At 46.9% G+C, this 20,957-nt stretch overlaps 1 protein-coding gene across 1 annotated transcript in view; it reads right to left on the reverse strand.

The window, feature by feature from the left end:
* TBC1D22A (TBC1 domain family member 22A) overlaps positions 1-20,957 on the reverse strand; it is a 323,593-nt gene that overhangs the window by 229,756 nt on the left and 72,880 nt on the right. Inside the window, exons 6-7 of the mRNA XM_036761386.1 lie at positions 19,571-19,699; positions 3,509-3,571 (exon numbers count right to left, since the gene is read on the reverse strand). Coding sequence (XP_036617281.1) covers positions 3,509-3,571; positions 19,571-19,699 — 192 coding nt within the window. The remainder of the gene's footprint in view (positions 1-3,508; positions 3,572-19,570; positions 19,700-20,957) is intronic.

Consider the following 20,957-nt stretch of genomic DNA (forward strand, 5'->3'; position numbering starts at 1 on the left):
AAAGCTGAGAGCTCCTACCTTTCCATTGTTGTAAGGAGAAAATGGCAGCCAAGTTCCTGCCTCACTGGCTTCTCTGGAGATTCCTGGTTACCAGCTCCCCCTGCCATCATGCACATGCGTCTCCCCAGCTATTCCTTCGAGAGGAGGAAGGGGCACAGGCCCCCACCCTCCATGCAGCCAACGGGAGACATAGAGCCCCAGCACCCTCAGCATGAGAGCTCTGCTCTGCCCAACACTACAGGAAGAAGGTTCTTTCACTCAAATGTGACCATTCTCTTCTCCGAACTTTTTACAAAGGGATCATATGAGAGAAAAAGCATATTCATAGATGGAACCATAAACCAGAGCAAGTGATAATAACCATAAGGAATAGCAAAAACCCTCCCTCCTTGTATTTGCGCTGAACTCACTGAGGATCATCAGCAAGTACCATTGGCTCCTGACATTAGAGCCGCTGGACCAGCAGATAAAGAACGGCTGCTGATATGGGAGCTGGACAAAACTCCATGTGTTCATCTTGTGTGCCAAACATAGAGGGATGGGTGAGACAACACCAGAATGAGGTGACAAACTAGCTGAGTGGCCAGGACAAAAGCTGTAGGCATAGTCTAGGCCCACAATGGAGGGCTCCAAGGACCAGAGCCTGGTTCCCTGCAGGCCAATACCACATCTGTCACTTGCTTGGGTAAAGACAGGGATGGCATGCTTATCCAACCTGCACATGACACATCTGGAGTGAGAGACAACCCCCTGGGTAGCAAATCAGGATCCCGGATGAAGTTAGGCTGAAACACCTACAATAAAAGTGAAGCAGATGTGCAGACCTGAATACCGCCCCCCCCCCCACGTTTCCACCAGGCATTCCCCCACTCAACATGCTGATGAATGCGGAGACAGCCAAGCAGCCTCTACCACCAGGTGCCCCACTTCGACCTCCTTTTCAACTGTCTATCTGTTTTATTTTTTTCATTCTTTTTTTAATTTTGAGTTCCAAAAGCTCTCCTTCCCTCTAGCCCCTCCCCACCCACTGAGAAGGCAAACAATATGACACCCATTATTAGTCATGCTGCCAAAAAAAGGCAAGAAAATAAAGAAAACAAAAAACAAATCTGCTTCAGTCTACACTCCGAGTTCCTCAGTCCTCTTTGTGGAGGTGGAGAGCATTCTTCATCATGGGTCCTTTGGAATTGTCTTACTGCTGTCTTGATCAGCGCAGCTAGAACTTCCATAATTGAATACTGTTACAATGTTGCTGCTACTGTATACAATGTCCTCCTGGTACTGCTCACTTCACTCAGCATCAGTTCATGTAAGTCTTTCTAGGTTTTCTGAAATCTGCCTGCTCATCATATTCATATACCACAACTTGAGGCACAGGGCATCCCCTCAATTTCCTATTCTTTACCACCACAAAAAGAGCTGCTATAAATATTTTGCACATACAGGTCCTTTTCCCTTTTCTTCGGAATACAGAACTAGTAAGAGTATTGCTGGGTCAAAGAGTATACACAGCTTCACAGCCTTTTGGGCGTAGTTCCAAAGTGTTCTCCAAAACTGTTGGACCAGTTCACAACTCCACCAACAAGTCGTTAGCATATCTATTTTTCCACAGCCACTCCAGCATGTCATTTTCCTTTTCTGTCACGTTAGCCGGTCTGATAGATGTGAAGTGGTACCCCAGAGTTGTTTTAATTTGTATTTCCCTAATCAATAGTGATTTAGAGTGTTTTTCATGTGACTACTGACAGCTCTGATGTCTTCTTCTGAAAATTCCCTGTTCATATCCTCTGACCATTTATCAATGGAGAAATTGCTCTTCCTTTTAGAAATCTGGTTTAGTTCCCTATGTACTTGAGGCCTTTATCACAAAACATTGCTTTAAATTTTTTTTCCAGTTTCCTGCTTTTCATCTAATTTTGGCTGCAATGGTTTTGTTTATATAAAAGCTTTGTGATTTAACATAATCTAAATTTACCATTTTACTCCCTCTGATTTCTTGCTTGGTTATGAATGCTTCCCTTATCTGTAGATCTGACAGGTAATTTCTTCTATGTGCTTATGATACCACTCTTTTTGTTTAAATCATGCACTCATATTGACCTTATCTTGGTGTACACCACGAGAGGTTGGTCTGCAAACTGCTTCCCAGTTTTCCTAAATTACTGTCAAATTAGCAAGTCCTAGCGCCATCCACTTCAACCTCTGCTCGGAGGACAGCAATCAAATCCACAGAACTTTCACTTCTGGCGAGAGTAGATCAATGGGCTTCTCTCTATCTGGTTCTGCTTTGACTCTTCAGACCACTGGTGACTCCCTGGTCACCACTCCCTTGTGTGTGCTGTCTTCTCTGTTAGAATGCCAGCTCCAGGCCAGCAGGGACCGTCTCACTTTACTGTTTGTATCCCCAGCACAGTGCTTGGCACAAAGGAGTGACAGCATCAAGCAGCTTTCCACTGGTTCAAAGGCCTATAGAACTGCTGATATGTTATCAAGTTATTCTAATTCACCCACGAACACTGTCAGATTAATTCTTGCCCTTGCTGTGTTCTAGGGGTGCCATTCTCCTCCTGAAATCCTTTCAATGGCTCTCCACTGCCATGAGGAACAGAAAAGTGTCCTAACTTCTCAAACCGCCCCGCAAGAACACCCACCGTGGGCCTGCCAGCCTTCCATCCCAGCCTCATCGCACACAATCGTCCCCAAAGTCTCTGCTCCTCCAAAAGTGGTCTAACCAGAACACCTCATCCCACCCTACAGTCTCTCCAACCTTCCCCAAACCCCGAGGCCGCCATCTCCACCACAGTCAAACTACCCATTGATCATGGCCTATTAACATGGCCCACCTGCATAAAACCTCAGTCAAGCTCTTTGGTATTAATTTGTCCCAACCCAGGGATCTTCAAGCACTTTCTCCTTCTCTTCCACATTTATCCCATCCTAATTTCTTTTTACCCAGGTAGACAGGCATCCAACAGCCCTCACTAAACCACAAGTCCTGTGAGTGCTGGCTCCGTGCACTTACGCCCTCCACACTTCTATCAGGAACTTCATGACCATTATGAAATACAGCACGACCTCCAAAGGGCCACAGTTCAACAGATGCTGTTTTTTAAAAGTCTAATGCTATAGAATCTGACTGAATTCTAATAAAGAATCGTCCCAACTGTAATGAATGTCCCCCGTTTATTAGAGGCCGCTAGGGGCAGCAGAATGCACAGAGCCCCGGACCTGGAGTCAGGAAGGCCCGAGTTCAAATTTGCCCTCATAAACTTCCTGCTCTGTTAACCATTCTCTTCCTCGGTTTCCTCACCTGGAGAAGGGGGTAATAACAGCATCCACCTCTCAGGATTGTTGTGAGAGGCAAATGAGATATGCCGGCGCGGAGCAGACGCCACAGAAACGTTAGCTGTTATCATTTCTTGTCATCACGGTTGTTTCAGTCCAATAATGTAAAAGCGGTGAGATTGCCCGCGGCCCTCGCCGACGAGTCTCACCAAAGAGCTCTTACCTCGGTTACTTTGGGCTGGAGTATCAGCGTCTCCGGACTCATGCGAGGGATGTCGATGTGAATCTGGTGACATAAGAGAGCAGAGTTAGCTCATCAGGCACGTCCTGGAGCCTCCCAAAGGCAGAGTCTGCTTGTAACTGCCATCAAGAAAACCTCGTGCACCGTCACCTCGGCCCCCACCTCCCAACAGGTCAAACACGGGAAAGGCACAGAGCACCAACTCCATTCTAAAGAAGGCCTACCTCCTGCTCACCCACTGCCCTTTCACCAGGGTACAAAATGATCTCTTTAGTGTCCATCGGACTAAATTCTCAGGGGGAGAACGCATCCCCAGAGCAGTGTGTCACAAGGCAAGGGAGGATCCAGAATGTTCGGTCACAGGAAATCACAACTCTCCCCAAAGGCCCCTGCCCAGGAGAAGGACCCTCCTGCCCAAGCACCTGGGGAGACCCCCGACCAGCAGCTGGTGAAGCCACCACCAGATGATAACAGCTGAGGCCAGGGAGGAGAATCCAAAGCTTGCAGGGTGCTGCCCTATGAGCCCACCCTGGCTCCTAAGCACCGGCTGCCCCCACGCAGATCAGCCCTTGTTCTACAGCTCCTAGACAACAGAGAGGCTGAGTGACTTACTCAGGGACACACAGCCTTTCTCCACAGTGTTTCTTTTATTTATCTAACTTTTTATGGGGGCACCAAGTCCAGCCCACAAGTACAATCCTATGATTCATGTCCTTTGTATCTTTAATCATGCTGCTGTATGGCCTGCACTGCACTTACACATGGGGCCAGGTGATGTTCTACAAAGAACCCTGGACGTGGAGTCAGGATCCGATTCTGACACTAACTACCTGTAAGCCTTATTCCCCTCATGTGTGGACTGGGGCTAGTGTTATAGCTAGCTATCCTGTAGAGGTTTTACAAGGCAGTGCTTCAGAAAGCCTAGAGTATTACAGAAACCCAAGGCCTTGGTGTTCTGGCCATGTACTTTCTTCATTAGGGTAGCTAGGTGGCACAGTGAACAGAGTGCCAGGCTGGGGGTCAGGAAGACTCATCTTTCCTGAGTTCAAATCCAGCCTCAGACACTTATTAGCCATGTGACCTCAGGCAAGCCACTTACACGGTCACAGAGGGTTGGACATAACTGAACAATAACACCACTTTTTTTTTTTTATCAGTGTCACTGACTACCCAAGAGTCACAGGGCCCAACGAAATTAAAACCATCCTTAAGGGCAAGGGCAGGGCTTTCTCTGAACTCTGTACCTCAGCTAGCCACCAGGAAATGTCGTTGCAAGGAGACTTAGCAGGCAACCAGCTGAGCCAGCTCACTTTAGAGAAAAGGAAATTAAATACCAGAAAGGTAAAGTCACTTTCCCAGGGCCATGCAGCTAACAAGTAGCAAAGCAGGGCAGGAAAGCCCAGAGTCCCAAACCAGAGAATTTTCCAGTACACTACCGAGACTTACAAGCACAGTGTGATGCACACAGTAGGCATTTCACCAGTGTAGACTAAATTGAATTGTTAGCTTTCCTCGTTAACAAGAGGACACATTTCCAGAAGGCCAGGGCCACGTCTTTCATACCCCCATGCTGCCACAGCCCCTAACAGAGCCTACTAGGCCTGGCAAGCACCGGTAAGTATGGGTCATTGTCAAGTCTGCTTCCTGTCTGACTGGACAATGGTCAGACACCGTTCTCTGGATGATACAGGGGAAAAGCGACAGTTGTTTCCCAATTAGGAGAGCAGGCCTTGGGCCTTTTAATAACACAATCCATAGCAATTAGTAAACATTGATTTCCAGCCTCCGACATGAGCTGGAGTAATTCTTGTGTGACAATGGCATAGGAGTTTTTTGTAGTGACAATTTTTCATGCCATAGTAGGAAGTATTTTTCTCCCTCAACATCCTTACAAAATCCAGGAAATTCTTCAAAAAGAGTTTGCAAATCCCTGTGAATGACCGGCAGGACACTGACTCCGAAGATGAGAAGAGACAGGAGGGGGAGAAGCAGCCTGAGAATCACAGTGAGGTTCTCACAGTTAGAAGATAAAGCAAACACCAAGTTCCAAGACCCAGAAAGGGGGAGTCGGACCACTAGAAAAGGGCAAAACACAAGTGTGAACTCAAATCTCAGGACTCCGATGTCTGGGTTCGTCCCACGACACAAAGCAGAGTCTGAGAAACTCAGGTCCTCGGTCTGTGCTCAAACCAAGACCTCCCTCTACCACATACTGACTATGTGACTTTCAGTAAGTCACTCTCTGGGAGTGACTTCTGGGACAGGGAATAGTGGCCAGTGAGGCCAAAGGGCAGCCCAAGGCCAAGGTGGAAAGGTCACATCTTAGTCAGAACTCTCTGGGTGAGCTTCCTCATCCATAAAACTGTGAGGATGATACCTACCGACTTTACGAGCTAATTAGTAAGGATCAAATGGGGTTGGACTCAGTGAATGAAAGGATGGATGAATGAAAGCACATTCTCCAGTGCTCCCATGTGCCCAGCCCAGTGCTAAATGCTAGGGACAGAAAGAGAAAAAGTGAGCTAGGCCCTGTCTTCAAGGAGTCCAGACTCTGACTGGAGGAGACAACCTTTTAAAACTTGAGCTACTGAGCGAGGGGAGCAGAGCCAAGAGAATGTTATACATGGTTACAGACACACGGTATCTGTGATGACGAGCTTTGATAGACTTGGCTCTTCTCAGCAACACAAGGTTCTAAGATGGTTCCAAAAGACTCACGATGGAAAAAGTGATTCACATCCAGAGAAAGAATTACAGAGTCTGAATGCAGATTGAGGGCAACTATTTGCTCTCCCTCTCCCTCTCCCTCTCTCTCTCGTTTTGTTTCTCTTTTCTCATGATTCATTCCATTGGTCATAATTCTTCTTTACAACTTGACTATGGTGTAAGTACGTTTAATGCGAAGGTATATGCATAACCTATATCAGATTACATGCTGTCCTTGGGGGGGAGAGAGGACAGAGGGAGGGGGAGAAAATCTGGAACTCAAAAACTTGTGGAACTGAGTATTGTAAATAAAAAATAAAAAATAAATTAAAAAGAATTTCAGCTACACGACCAATGGAAAGTCCCAGGGCCCTAAGAGTGTAGCAGCAGAATGGAGGCTAAGGCCCATAGATCTTTAGGGTATAATAGGCCAGATGAAAGTAGTGAAGGAGAAGAGGCAAGAGGAGGGGGAGAGCATGGGAGATGTACAGGCACAGGAGATGGTGAGGCTCAGAGGACCTGAGAAGGCAGCACCAGGGGAGAAGGGAACAAAGTTGGTGACTTCCATCACGTTTAAAGCCTTGGGAGCACGTATGCAGACTGGATGGGTTCAAAACAGCCTGGGCTATGGGGGCAGATGGAAAGACAGACTATACAACCACGGCCCAGTGAGGGGTTAAGTCCTGATATAGCAGCAGAATCAACCAAAAAGCATTCAGTAAGTGCCAGGCACTGTCCTAGGCATTCAAGATAGTAAAACAAAGAATGAAATAATCCCTGCTTACAAAGAGTCTACGTTTTAATAGGGGAGACAAAAAGTATATCTCTAAGTACGCAGAGATAGCATAAATACAAAGGGAAGAAATTCAAATGAATGCCCACTATAGTCTGGGAGGGACCAGAAATGGGAGCCTGAGATTCCTCCTGAGGAAGGGAGGGAAGAGAGAGGGCCTTGGGGGATGGAAGGTGGTGGAGCAGGAAAGGCCAGTCTGGCTGGACATCAGAGGCCAGGACAGGGAATAATGGCCAGTGAGGCCAAAGGGCAGCCCGAGGCCAAGGTGGAAAGGTCACAGCTTAGTCAGAGATGATACCCGTACTTCCTACAAACTGAAGGGAACTAACAGCATACCTGCAAAGCTGGGAAACGGGGCCATCCTGTTCAGGAGAGATGTTTCAAAGCCAGGAGTAACATCCTCTCAGAGGTTAAGAGACTTATCTGGCACAGACTTGAGAGATCACCTACACTAACTCCCTCCCACTCCAAACGTAGGCTTGCACATAGTAGGCAGACACTTCGCTAAATACATGTTGATTCAAATTTAGCATTGCAGGGGATGGAAATGAATCCATCTTAGGGCAAAGTAAAATGCAATTTCAGAAGTCAAAAAATAGGTCAGATGCTACAGACACACTGTTTGAAGTAAGCAGCCCTGAAGAACTCCAAAATGGAACTCTAAAAAAACAAGTAGAAGGAGGCATTCACAAATCACCTCGAGTGTAAAAGTCTGGAAGACAAGCAAATAGCAGTGAGCCATGGAGACAAAAATTCTGGCAGGCCAATGAATCATTCAATCAAGGCTGATTAAGCACCTGCCACCATGGGGATAAAAAGAGGCAAAAGACAGCCCCTGCCCTCAAGGAGCTAACGATCTAATGGGGAAGACAACAAGACAACAAATACATACAAATGAGCTGCAGAGAAATGAGAAAGAATCAAGAGGGAAGGCACCAGAACGAGGAGGAATTAGAAAAGGCTTCCTGTGAAAGGTAGGATTTTAGGCAAGACTGAAGGAAAGCCAGGCAGTGAAGAGGAGATCTGGGAACATACAGCCAGAGAGAATGTCGGGAGCTAAAACACAGAGAGGCCCGTCTGTGCAACAGCACAAGGCCAAGCTCACTAGACTGAAGGGGGAGTGAGGAACAGGAAGACTGAAAAGGCAGGAGGGCTGAGGCTGAGAGCCAAATAGGTCCTGAGTTCCGTTTCTGACATGTTGAGCTTAAGATGTCTACTGGTCTGAGGTGTCTGATGAGACTGGAGGTCAGAAGAGAGGTTAGCATAGGACAGGAAGATCTGAGAATCACCAATACAGAGATGGGAGCTGATGGGATCACCAAGTGAGGGAGAAGAGAAGGGGGCCCAGGAGGGTCTGATAACCAGGAAAGTGGTGTCCTGAAAACCTAGACAGAAGAGGGGATCAAGGAGGAAACAGCGATCCAGTGTCCTGAGGCTGCAGAGAGGTCAAGGAGAAAGAGGAGGAAAAAAAGGTCATTAGGAGATTGCTGATCACTTGGGAGGGAACAGTTTTGTGGAATGATATGGGGCTAGAAAGAGAGTGACAGGAGAGTAATTGTAGACGCCTTTTCTAGGAGGTTGGCCAAAAAGGGCAGAGGAAAAAGAAGAGGAGAATTGGCAAGCAAGTTTTTTGGAGGATGGGGCGTGTTTGTAGGGAGTACGGAAGGAGCCAATAGACAGGAAGTCTGAGTGAGAGGGGGGAGGACAGAAAGGGATCTGTTGGAGGAGATGGGGTGGAAGGGGATGCTCAAGCACACCACGAGGTCAGCTTGGTCCAGAGTCAGGCCACCTCATCATGTGAGATGGGGGTGAAGGACGAAAGGGGCAGAGGGCACCTAAGTGCCAGGAGGTAAGGAAGAGGAGAGAAGAGGGAGCTCACGACACACAAACAGGAGGCAACGCTCTCAGCTGAGGGTGGGGACAGGGGAGCCATGGGAGGTTTGCTCATGTCTCCTCTTTTCCCCAATATTGCTCGAAAAGTCTTGACTGTCCTTGGCTCCCCTGCCCGGCCTTGGCTCTCTTGAATGTCAATGGCCCTAACACTGTTTTTGCTTTAAATGCCAAATCAGTCCCCTCCCTGACGTCAAGGTTCGTGTTCTTCATCGCCACCACCTTCAGCTTCATCTCTACTGGGAGGAAAGTAAAGGATGATCGAAGAGATTTTAAAGGAGGCAGGGGGTGAGGGCAAGGTCAGAGTGACCGTTCTGGGAGCACAGGGAGGTATCGACTGCTTTTTGTCTTTACTTTGTATCTGCAGCCCCGAGTCCAGTACCTGGTACAGGAGGAGCACTTAATCATTTTTTCAATCAATCAATCACATGAAATCATGCAGTTGGGGGCACTGGCTGGGAGGAAGACGTGGGCTCTGTCTCAGACAATGGGGGGACATGCACCCAGAAGCCATTGGGACACCACCAGAGGAGAGACTGGAGAGAGACAAACCAAAGAGGACCGAAGAGAAGAAAGAAGCAGTCATGGGTCATTGAAACATGTTTCTAAAGGGGCCTGTTTCTCTCTTAGCTTAGAGAATGCGTAAAGAGACGAAGTAAAACTGTCAGGGTTGTAGGGTCATTCTTTTCATTAGTTTGACTCACCCCAATGAAAACGAGCAAAGGCCCAGCCGTGGGCTCGGTGCCCAGCATCTCCCACCCCAGACGAGGCCGTCCGACGTCTGCCCCCGCCCCATTTGACTGACTGACAGACACACACACACACACCCCCACCACACTGGCACCAAGACAGCCGCATACTCTGGCAGTTAACCACGCAGGGCTGTCATTATGAGGAAAAGATAACTGACTTAAACGGCCTTAAAACACAGCCCACTGCCATCCCCACAGTTAACACCCAATTAAGCATGTCCAAATAACAGGATTCATTACATGCTGCCTGCCCCCAAATGCCCCCCTGCACTTTTAATCTGAGAAGTTATTTTTACTCTCAACTTTTAGAAAGATTAACGAGCTACATGTGTCACAGAAATCTACTCAAGAAAAGTCTAATATTTTTGACCAACTGTTTAATAGAGAAAGTGCCAAGGAGGTTTTATGAGGCTCCTGAACTCTTCAGGGTGATTGGAAATTTCCAAAAGTGCCTCTGAAAAGATAATAATAAAATCCCATTGGGCACTAAAACACAGAAAAGAATTGACTCTGTTCATTACTCTGCTCTCTCCTGGAAGTGAGCGATTTAATTTGCCGTGCGGCACATTAAGAAGAAAAATGATGTGACAGGGCCTCGTCTGTGACGTGGGTGGACTTGCCGTTTCAGGCGCTTTGTCGACAAGGAGGGGCTCTGACAGCCTCAGCCCGGGGGGCCCCCGGCGCGCTCTCAGGGCCAGCCCTCCCACACTCTTCCTCAGGCCCCAAATGCCCTCTCCTAGCTTCCTCAATTACTCTCCATCCTTCAAAGGTCAAGCCAAACACCAGCTAGGCTACACGCTGGGACGGCTGTTCACTGGGATCCTGGCAGACTGGATCAGCTGAGCTGGAGTTAGTTGAGACGGCCTCCTACCTCTAAGCCGATGATGATATGAACCCTCCCTCATCTCCCCAAAGAAACAGTAAGACACTTAAGGACGGAGTTTGGCTTTTGTCTTTGTACCCCAGTGCCCAGCACAGGGCCTGTCACCCAATAAATGTTTACCAATTGGTCCACTGATTGAAGAGATCTTTTCCACAGGTTGGGTAATTACGGACAATTAACTGACGGCATTTGCTGATAACTAGACTCCTACTGCCTCCCCAGGCCAGCTCAGGTGGAAAGTCCAAAGTGCCAATCATAGGGCTTGGCACCACGTTGTGACAAGAAGAGGGGAGGCCACCATAAGAACAAAGCCATATATAAGGAAAAGACACGTGGTCTACAACATGACAGAAAAATGCACAAAAAATGGTGAATAAAAAGTATGAATCGGAAAGTCAGACCACATGAGTGATACTGGGACGTGGGGTGATGGAGCCTGTGCTTGGAGTATGGCACTGGACAAGTGTGACTGACTCCAAAAGAACAGAACTGACCAAGGGGAGGCGGAGCAGCGCTTCACATTATGAAGACAGACCCCCATGAGGCTCGGGAGAGGAAACACTGGCACACAGGCCATGTTTGATGCAGAGGGAAAAACACGAGCGACTGCACAATAGACAACAGACCACCTGGACAGAGGGAGGAATTAGACAAGATGTAGCAAGACTGATGCCATGGCCTAGGGATCACAGAGGGGGATCGAAAGTCCTGACAGAAGGGGGATCTCAGGCCTCTGGACAGTTGCTTGATCTCATCAGGAGCCAGGAAGAAAGGGAGCAGAGCCCCGACTTCTTTTCATCACAATTTCCTTTTCCAAGGTATACAGACACAAACAACAAGTCCAGAAGCGCTAGGTCACTGCCGGCAGGGAAACGAGGGCAAGACTGAGGGCGAGTCAGCGCCCAACTTAGCTCTTGTGACAGAGCCAGGCCTCATCTCACACGCACTGCAGATCTGGGGAGGACACACCTCAGAAGATGAAGAAAAGGGCCAGGTACAGCTAATGTCCTGAAATCTTATAAGCTAAGTCCACCCAAGAGAGACAAGGACCTATGGAAAATAAGATTCTGAGACACAAGGGGGAACAGATGAGGCCAAAGAGGAAGAAAAAGGAAAGGCTGTCTTAAGAAACTAGTGTAACTCCAAGAAAACTCATGAATCAACTCAGATTTTAGGAGGACATACACACACACACACACACACACACATGCATGGGAAAATCATGGCAATTATTAAAACGGTAAGCCAAGCCTGCAAGGACATCTTCCAGGGCTGACAAGGACTGTGGGGGCCAAGGAAAAGGAGGAATTGTCATTAGGCTGGAGGAAGAAGAGGATGGGGGAGGGGGCAGTGCCAGGCCACAAGGAGAAGACTACTCTCTCTTCTCAGTATTCTCGGTCAAGGAGAATTCTGTTTGGACCAGGAAAGAATAAAATGAGCATGGCCAAAGAGGAGAGTCAAAACACACAGAGGTGGGGAGATGGAAAGCAAGCTTCGACCTGTTCCCGCTGAATACAGTTGGCCGGGTCACCCTCCTTCCCAAAGAAGAGGGCCAAGGGGGATCTCCCTTGGGGGAAGCAGGAAACACCAAGAGTTTCCTGGGGCTATGGCCACTCTCTCAGACAATCACACCTGGGCTGGAAGTTTTAGAAGGGCTTCTCTCAATCACCAATTCCCTTTGTATGTGCTGTCTCCCCCAAACAGAGGGTAAACTCCAGGAGAACCTGGACCGTCTGCCTTCTTCTATTTGCATCCTTGGCAATTTGCACAGTTTTTAAAAAAAATAATATCCTAAGTGGAGAGAGAAGAAAGAAAAGAAGGAGAGGAAGAAGGAGAGGAAGCTGTGTTGCCCACCTGGAAGTCTGGTCCCTAGTGGGCAGCTCCTTCTCTACTCACAGAGGTTGCTAGTTGTCTTTCCTTCTTGAAGAGGACCATGACATCAGGGAGGTGATGCCGTGACATACAAGTGAATTGAATTTAAGTGAGGGAGGGCTATGCAGAGTCACCAGCCTCACTTTCTCCTCCAGAGCCATCTGGGTCTAGTGGCAAGATATGAATCAGGACGACTGGAGATGGCTCTGATGCAGTGGGAGACCTTGGCCTTTTCAAGCTAAGGTCTTTAACTCTTACTTGCCAGTGCTCTGCCCAAAAGGACCATAAATTTCAATCTCTGAAACTTTTTGATTTTGTTTTTTCTCTTCAAGACCAGCCTTAACCCCAAATCACTCTGGTCCTAGACCATGCCCTACTTGGTCACTGTTTGGGCCCTGATTGGCTCAGAATGAATATAAGTAACAATTCTTTCTTTTTGGCCCAGAAACTCCGAGGGTCTTCCCCACCCAGATCTATTTTTTTTAAGAGGTCATTCTTTGCCTCATTTTGTTAAGCCTTAATCACTGAATGGGCACTGCCTCAAACTGAGACCTCTTAAAGACCTTAGCTTGAAAAGGCCAAGGTTTCTCACTGCACTGGGGTCACCTTCAGTCATCCAGATCTATGTCTGGCCACTGGACTCAGATGGCTCCAGAGAATAAAGTGAGGCTGGTGACTTTGCACAGCCCTGCCTCACTTAAATCCAGTTCACCCACATGTCATGGCATCACCTCCCTGATGTCATGGTCCTCTTGGAGAATGAAGGACAAACAGCCAAAGCAGAAAACAGCAGGGGCTCAATAAAGGCTTTTCCATTCATTCATCCTTCAGGTGAGTCTTCACCTGCTTTGTTTTCTTCCTGTGTGAGAAGTCCCAGGTCGAAGTCTCTCTCCCAAACAACAGCTTAGCTCAGAGTAGTAAAAAACAAAATGGACATTTCAGTGTTTCCACATGAACCATCTCACATCCACCTGATCTCTGATACAAACTGACTTGTTGTAAAGAGGCCCTAACCCCCATCCACATATAACTCTGAAGATACCGGACTGTTCCCTTTTTGACAATAACTAATGGGGAAATGGGAAACCTCCAGGGCAAAAATTAGGATCAGACCCACAGCTTATATCACATACCACAAAAAATTCAAAATTGGTCTACAACCTAATTACAAAAGATTATACTGTAAAAAAAAAAATTAACAGAAGGTGAGAACAGGAACCTTTCATGTGGAACAGAAAAGATCACAAATAAAAAAAAAAGACAATTTTGACTATAGGACATTAAAAAGCTTTCAATGACTAATGAAGGCATAATTAGGAAAGAAATCATAGAGCAGGAAAAAATATTTTCATCCTAAAGCAGCACTAACAGTTTGGTATCAAACAAATAAGGAGAAGTGATTGATACAAACACATAACACCAAGAGGCATTTGCCAACAGGTCAAAGAGCATCAAAGAGCTTTCCAAATAAAAATTACAAACTCCAAATGATCACATGGAAATATGTTCCAAACTGCCAACAACAAGAGAAATGATGATTAAAACAACTCCAAGTTTTATGTCACACCAGGCAATCAGCCGAAGGTTAGGAACAGTTGAGTTTTGCTGGAACCGTAATGAGGCAGACAGACACAAAATGGCCCAACTGTTTTCAGTTGCAGTTCGGTATGATGCAGGAGAAGTGACTGTGACTAAGTCACCCCAACGTTACCCTCCAATGTGTTAGAAAGCAGGTATCACACGTGGCTTAGCAAGGTGATCCTTCAAAGACCCTTTTCCAGATCTATGCTCTATAATCCCATAAAAGAGAAGCTGGGTCCAGATTAGACAGGACCTCAGAAATCTCAGGAGAGAGCCTGGACTGCATCTGACAGGACTAAGATTTGGTATAAAAGGGATATATGATCAAAGTGGTATTAAGGACTAATGTGGAGAGAAGGAGCATGAGAAAAGGAAGCAAAGAAAGCAGGCTCATTCAGCCTTCCGCAGGAAGGCCTGGGTTCAAGAGCTGCTTCTGAAACATGGCTCCCCTGTAACCACAAGCAAGTCCCTTAATCTCTCTAAGTCCCTGACAACTCAGCACAGCGAGGGCCAGACAAGCAGCTGGCATGCACCAATGGAGGGAGTTTCCATACTGGAAATCCCCTACATTGCTAAAATCATGGGTCTGGAACCATAAAAAAAAAGTAAACCTGGACATTTTGGAAGACAGATTAGAGGAGGAGAATGGGTACAAGAAGGCACATGCTCCTAGAACTTCATCTGGGATTATGGCCATGGGGACGGGGAAGAAGTGACACTATAAGAGTCCCCGGAGACAAAGGAGAAAAAGGATGGGGTGGGGCAGCTCCAAGGCCAGGAAAAGGAAGGAGGCCGTGCTGACTCCCACACTGGACCTGATGAGCCTCACCTCTCTTCGAGAGGCCAAACCAGCCAAATGGGTAATTCTAGGAGTCTGAGAGGCCAGCTGGGGAGAAAAAACACTTTGTAGTCTAAAAGCAAAAAGTTAACAATTTGGAAATATTTTCACTCATTATCCATAATATGGAACTGAAATGTCCTTTATTACCCTTTGTCGTAGCTGAATAAAGTTTTATGTTTCCTACACTTAATTTTCCTGTAAGAGATCCATCCGAATATTTAGATTATTACATTTTTCAAAGAGGTCTCGCTGACTGGCTGCAGATCCCTACTTCAATAAGAGTGACCCGAGGAAAAGGTTGAAAACTCACCCAAACTCTGGATGTGTTTTCTAATACAATGACGAGTTGTTAGCACTTCTTTCCACACAAACTGGGAGGTCCTTTCTGGGGGAGTCTCTAGGCCTTGAAAGTGAGAGCACTTTGTGTTTTTCTCTGAGGAATTAAAGAACCACAAAGGGCATGTTGGCTGGGCAGCCCAGTATGCTGTATCTTCAGTCCTTAGATCCAGATACAAACAGGACCAAAGCAACCAAGTAACAGGAAGAGAATCAATCAATCAACCAACATTTATTAAGCGACTTGACTGTACTGAAGTATACAAAACAAGAAGTCTGGGCAGAATTTCTAAAACAGGTTTGTTGGCAATAATTCACCAGCTCAGCAGAATAAAAAGTTTACCCTTGAAACACAAGGGAGGAACAAAGCACGCCAACTGAAAACATGACTTTTTCTTTAATAGGAGCAGAACCAATTTTTCATTTCCGCAAAGCAGACAGTGAATGACAATTACAGTGAGTCCATGAAATGCTAGTCTAACACAATGCAGAATGAGCTTTTGAGAAGTGTAAATCAAATTTAAATATTCTTCTCATTATGCACACCGTCTGTCAAACGACTACTCAAGAAACCATAACTGAACTCATTTTATATTAAACAAAGTAACAAAATCATATGGAGTCTACATTCTCCCCCCCCCCCCCCAAAGTTCCTAGTAGAGTATAAATACACAGTACTCATCTCTACCCAGGGAATCAACTCTTTCTGGGCTGAACAAAGCAAAGTCATTTTCCCAGGTCTATGCCTGGGGCCCAAGAAGAGTTCATTTACCCTCCTGAATGTGCCCTTGACCCTGAGAAGGTCACTCCCACAGCCCCCGCTCACCACAGAGTTGAGGGCCCAGAGTCAAGTCTAAGGTGGGAGAGAGAGCCCTGTCTTCTAAGAATGCTCCAGTTCAGAAGCCCTTCAAGGATTGGGAAGATCACCGATCAGCTCCACGTAAGAACTCCTGTAGGAAGAGCACACTGTAGCCCCTCAGAGCTATATATCCCTTGAACATAAACAGATAAATCCGTAGGAAAAACAGAACCGCAGAAGGAAATACAGCCTCCAATTCTAGAGACAAGTTCAGGCATCCATGAATACCATGAAACAAAGGAGAATGACCCAACATTTGACAAGACAGAAGGCTGTGTGCAATGTGAGGCGAGCATGAAACCATAATACATTGTTCCTGAGCAGTTTAAAAGAGAAATGAGACTTATGAGAGCACAACTTATGGCTTGGACAGCAAAAATAATGAATGGAATAGAAAAGCTGGAACCCACAATGGCAAGCCTCACCAAAGAAACAAAAGAGAACAACAGATGGGGAATGCAAACACACAGAGGTGGAGGAAAACCTGGGAGAAGAGAAGGAAAAAATAAGAACATTAAAGGAAAATGCAGTCACTGTGCAAGTAAAACATACAGATCTCAAAGGCGGAATATACAGAGATAACCTAAGGATCTGAGGTCTCCCAGAAGAACAAGATCAACATCGTTATGAAGGAAATAACAGGAGAACTGCCCAGAATTCTAATGGAAAGAACTGACAGATCACCTCCAGAGAAAAACCCAAAGGTACAAACTCCAAGGCACATGGTGGGTGGTTCAATTTAACAACTCAATTTAGAAATAAGTACTGTGAGCCATCAGGAGGAAGACAAGGAAAGGACACCTGAATAACACAAGACTACTCCATATCCACTATAAAAGAGAGGAGAGAATGGACTATTGTGTTCCAAAGAGCACAGCATAAAGCCCAGGGTGACCTATTCTGCTAATCTGAGCTTAACCACCCAGGACAAAAGATAGATGCTCAATAATAAAGAAGAGTTGGAAACATTTTTTCCAGAACTGAAGAGATTATTTGTCACTCAAACACTCTGAACCACAAAAATGCAGGAGGAGAGACAACAGAGAAACCAGTTAGAGACTTCTCTCTATGTGTATGAGAGAGGAAAAAGGAGAGATCAGATGGACAGCTGGCACCTGGAGGAGTGGGAGAATAGGGACACAGGGAAGAAATTTCCAGGCTGACGTAGAAGGGGAAGAAAAATGGTTACCAAGACAAGATGTAGACAGAGGTGGGGAGAGATCTCACTATGGGGGAGTGTTAGGTAGCACAGTGGATAGCGCACCAAGCCTGGAATCAGGAAGATCTGAGCTCAAATCTGGCCTCAGACAATGCCTGCCTGTGTGACCCTGGACAAGTCACTTCACCCTGTTTGCTTCAGTTTCTTCACCCATAAAATGGGGCTCATGATAGCACCTCCCTCCCAGAGCTGCTGTGAGGATGAAATGAGACCATATTTGTAAAGCACTTAGCACAGTGCCTGGCACACAGTAGGCGCTATATAAATGCTACTATTACTGCCAATAATAACAAAAAGAGGCATTGTTCTGGAAAGGGGGAGCCCCGGGGCAAGCCCCACAAGGCAGGGGCAGAAAGCACCTATAAGAGAAGGAATTATCAATAACCAATGATTTGGGAGATGTCCTCTTTTTCTAAAGCCCTGATTTTAAAGTTCAGTCTAACTTTCTCGCTCAGACCCCACCCATGTGAACACCCATTGTGTTCCGGGTGGGAACAAATTCCTTGGATAGACTGCCCAAGGTTGGGGGTAACTTGGAAGTAAATGACATGATCAAAGGTCAGGTCTAGCCCCTCACTGTGATATTCTCTCATTAACTGTTAACCACCCGTGGAAACAGCCCTCTTCCGATGAATCAGCATATGAGCTGTGAGCCCACCGCCAGGATGGTCTTTGGTCGAATGATGGCCAAATGACCATCATCTTATTAATAAACATGCTGGCATTACTAACAAAATGATTAAATTACCCAGAAATTACATCTCTCGAAACTTTTTAAATGTTGCACCTAGAAGGGAGACCCGAGAGTGGATACCTTGAATAGCATTAAGAATACAAAGAAAAGATAATCATAGATACAGATAGTTATAGAGGTTATGAATCGGAGAATGAGGGTCTAAAGTAAACAGAAAGAGAAAGTAGATAATGACCAGAGCGAGGGAAATCCTTTTTGGAATGGGGCGCAAAAATAAAGGAAATTTTAAAACTAAGAAACAGGGCTAGCTGAAGGAGAGGAAAGTAAGGGGCACATCAAACACGAAACGGGGATCAGGGATGAGAGGAAGACAACCAGTGAGAACAGGGTCAGCTCCAAAAAAAAAAAAAATCTTCCACGCAGACAAAATTAATGTGCCTGAATAAGAAAGGAAGTGGTGAAATGAGAAAAAATCTTTGAATCAAAACTCTCTGACAAGGGTTTGGTATCCAAGATATCCAAGATAAACAATAATATAAATATATATGCATAAAAGACTAAGAGCCATTTCTCAATAAATAAATGGTAAAAGGATATACACAGAATTACAAAGTATCCACAACCACAAAGAGTGCACCAGATAACGAGTGTGAAAGAGAAAGGCAAATGTAAACAAGCCGGAGGTTGCGCCTCACACCCCCCTTTCTGGGAAGGAGCTACTATGATGATGTAAGAACACCAACAACAAAAAAAAAAACACTTTTTCTTTAAAAGGAGCCATCTTGCTCATGTTTCTGAGGGCACAGGGTACAGAAGGCACTTTCAATGGCTGCCAACATCAATGGTGGGCAGAGTCCTGGGCCTTGGCAGAGAGCCAGGTGCCTAATGCACTAGAGAGAAACCACCAGGCTAATTCCATTTGATTCAAAGCAACAAGAATTTTTGAGGGCCCACTATGTTCAGGGCAGAGCCTGTGGCAGAGAGGACATAGAGACCAAAGGGCCTCACGTGCCCTGGGTGGGCAAAGCCTTGAGACAGGCCGTCAAGAGAGATTACTAAGAGACACTGACCAGGGCCTGAAGCTGAGGCAAAGTAGCTTCAAGGCAGAAAAATGGACTTCAAGCCAACGGACAGCCTCCAAGGCTGCCCAGGCTGCCCATTCCTGGAGCAGGGACCCTGAAAAACAGTCCTCCCAACATCCTCTATAGACCAAATCTGTGGTGAGGGGAGCAAGAGGGAAGGCCTCACACATACAGGGTGGGAGGTAGCATCTGAATTAGATTTTAAAGGACGGGAAGGAATTCAGCAGGCTAAGATGGGGAAGAAAGACTCATCAGGAACGGGAACCAGCCCAGGCAAAGGTGCAGAGGAGGGAAAATAAAAGATATGTTTGGGGAACAGAAGGTGGTCTGGTTCTTCAGTGGAAACTATTACCTGATCTGGAGGGAACTGTTTACCGAGGAAGGAACAAGGACAGAGTAAGTGAAGGCAGAGATGCAAATGGAGAAAATGCTCACTGAGGTGATGGCAAACTTGGCTACCATTTAAAGAGTGAGGTGGGATGCAGAGACATCTGACCACAAGCCACAGAGAAAAGACAGCTCCGAACGGCTCTCACCTGTCTGTAGGTGTCCTGGTGAGCTTCATCATTCCGAGAATCATAATATTGGTCAATAAAAGCAAAATACTCTTTCTGCTTTCTCCGCAGGGTGCCTTCTCTCCGATCCACATTCGCAGGGAGGTAACCCTTATGAGAGAAGAAAAGGGCATCAGTTACGGGTATGCTTCTAAGTTCACATTTTAAAAGCACAAGCCCCCAGGCATTTTCTGAGACCAGACACCAAGGACAGCAAGACGGAAAAGAAATGAGACAGGCAGAAGCCCACAAGCGGAGTCTGGCTACCCCGAACACAAGCCCCACTGGAAACCCCAGGCTGCCTCAGCCTGGCTGGAGGAAGCATCGCCTTGATAAGCTCTGCTGAGGATCCTGAAGGCAGGCTCCCTGCCTTATGGAACTCCACTCAACTCAAACATCTTACTGATGCTCTGCCAACGAGCACAAACGAGGCACCTTCCCCATCTGTGCTCCCAAGTCCAGCTTGGCAGCCGCCACTGATCAAGGCTGAGTCTTTCCCGGGGATCACTGCAGAAACTCTTCTACACCCCAGCTTCTTCCAGGTCAGCCCCCGTGCCTCTAACTTCTGCATCTTTGTCACATACTACTGAACCTTCGTGTTCTGTTACATCCCATCTAGGGTCTCAGCAGGGCTGTCTTCTTACCATGCTTCATGCCAGGCACCCACTAGAGCACCGGTCCCCCTGACCCCCAAACCCTAGGGGGCCAAATCCACCCAGCTTCTGGTACTGCTGCCCTGGGCTCTGAATGAATGAAGGAGGGTCTGCTACGCTCCTGGACACCTCACCCAGCCCCACCCCCAACCTCACTCATGGCTCCCATTCCCCCCTGCTGCTCCTAACCACATCAGCACAACACTGAGTCTAGGAGGAGCACATCCAGACACGTGTGATTGGCTCCACTCACTCTCTGGCTGCCCAAACCAAGCCACCCTCCCCTGGCCACTCCACCCCCGCCCCGTGTTGCTGTTCTCTGCTTGGGAGAATGGAAGCTCCCCCTACCCCGGGGGCCAGGAACTCCCCACTTTGGTATCTGCAGCCATAGTGCCAGGCACACAGTAGGTGCTAGGGACTTTCCATTCATAACCACACAGCACAAGTGACTGAACCATCTGACACGCCACGGACACCCATTTTCTTTCCAGTTATTTACTATTACAAAATAAGGGCTAAGACCACCACTCCGTAACTGCAGCTCTCTCTCTTCTTGGACCTACATGGGCTGTCAAATGCTACCCGACTGAGAGACTTTTCAGTCTGAACACAGGTTCCTTTCCAGGACAACTGGGTCCTCCATCATACCCACTCTAAGGGGCACGACCCAGTCCCAACTAGAACCCAGGCCTTCTGGGTGTCAGCTCCCAGCTCAG

Source organism: Trichosurus vulpecula, chromosome 5, assembly GCF_011100635.1.
Source record: "Trichosurus vulpecula isolate mTriVul1 chromosome 5, mTriVul1.pri, whole genome shotgun sequence".
Taxonomy (NCBI): domain Eukaryota; kingdom Metazoa; phylum Chordata; class Mammalia; order Diprotodontia; family Phalangeridae; genus Trichosurus; species Trichosurus vulpecula.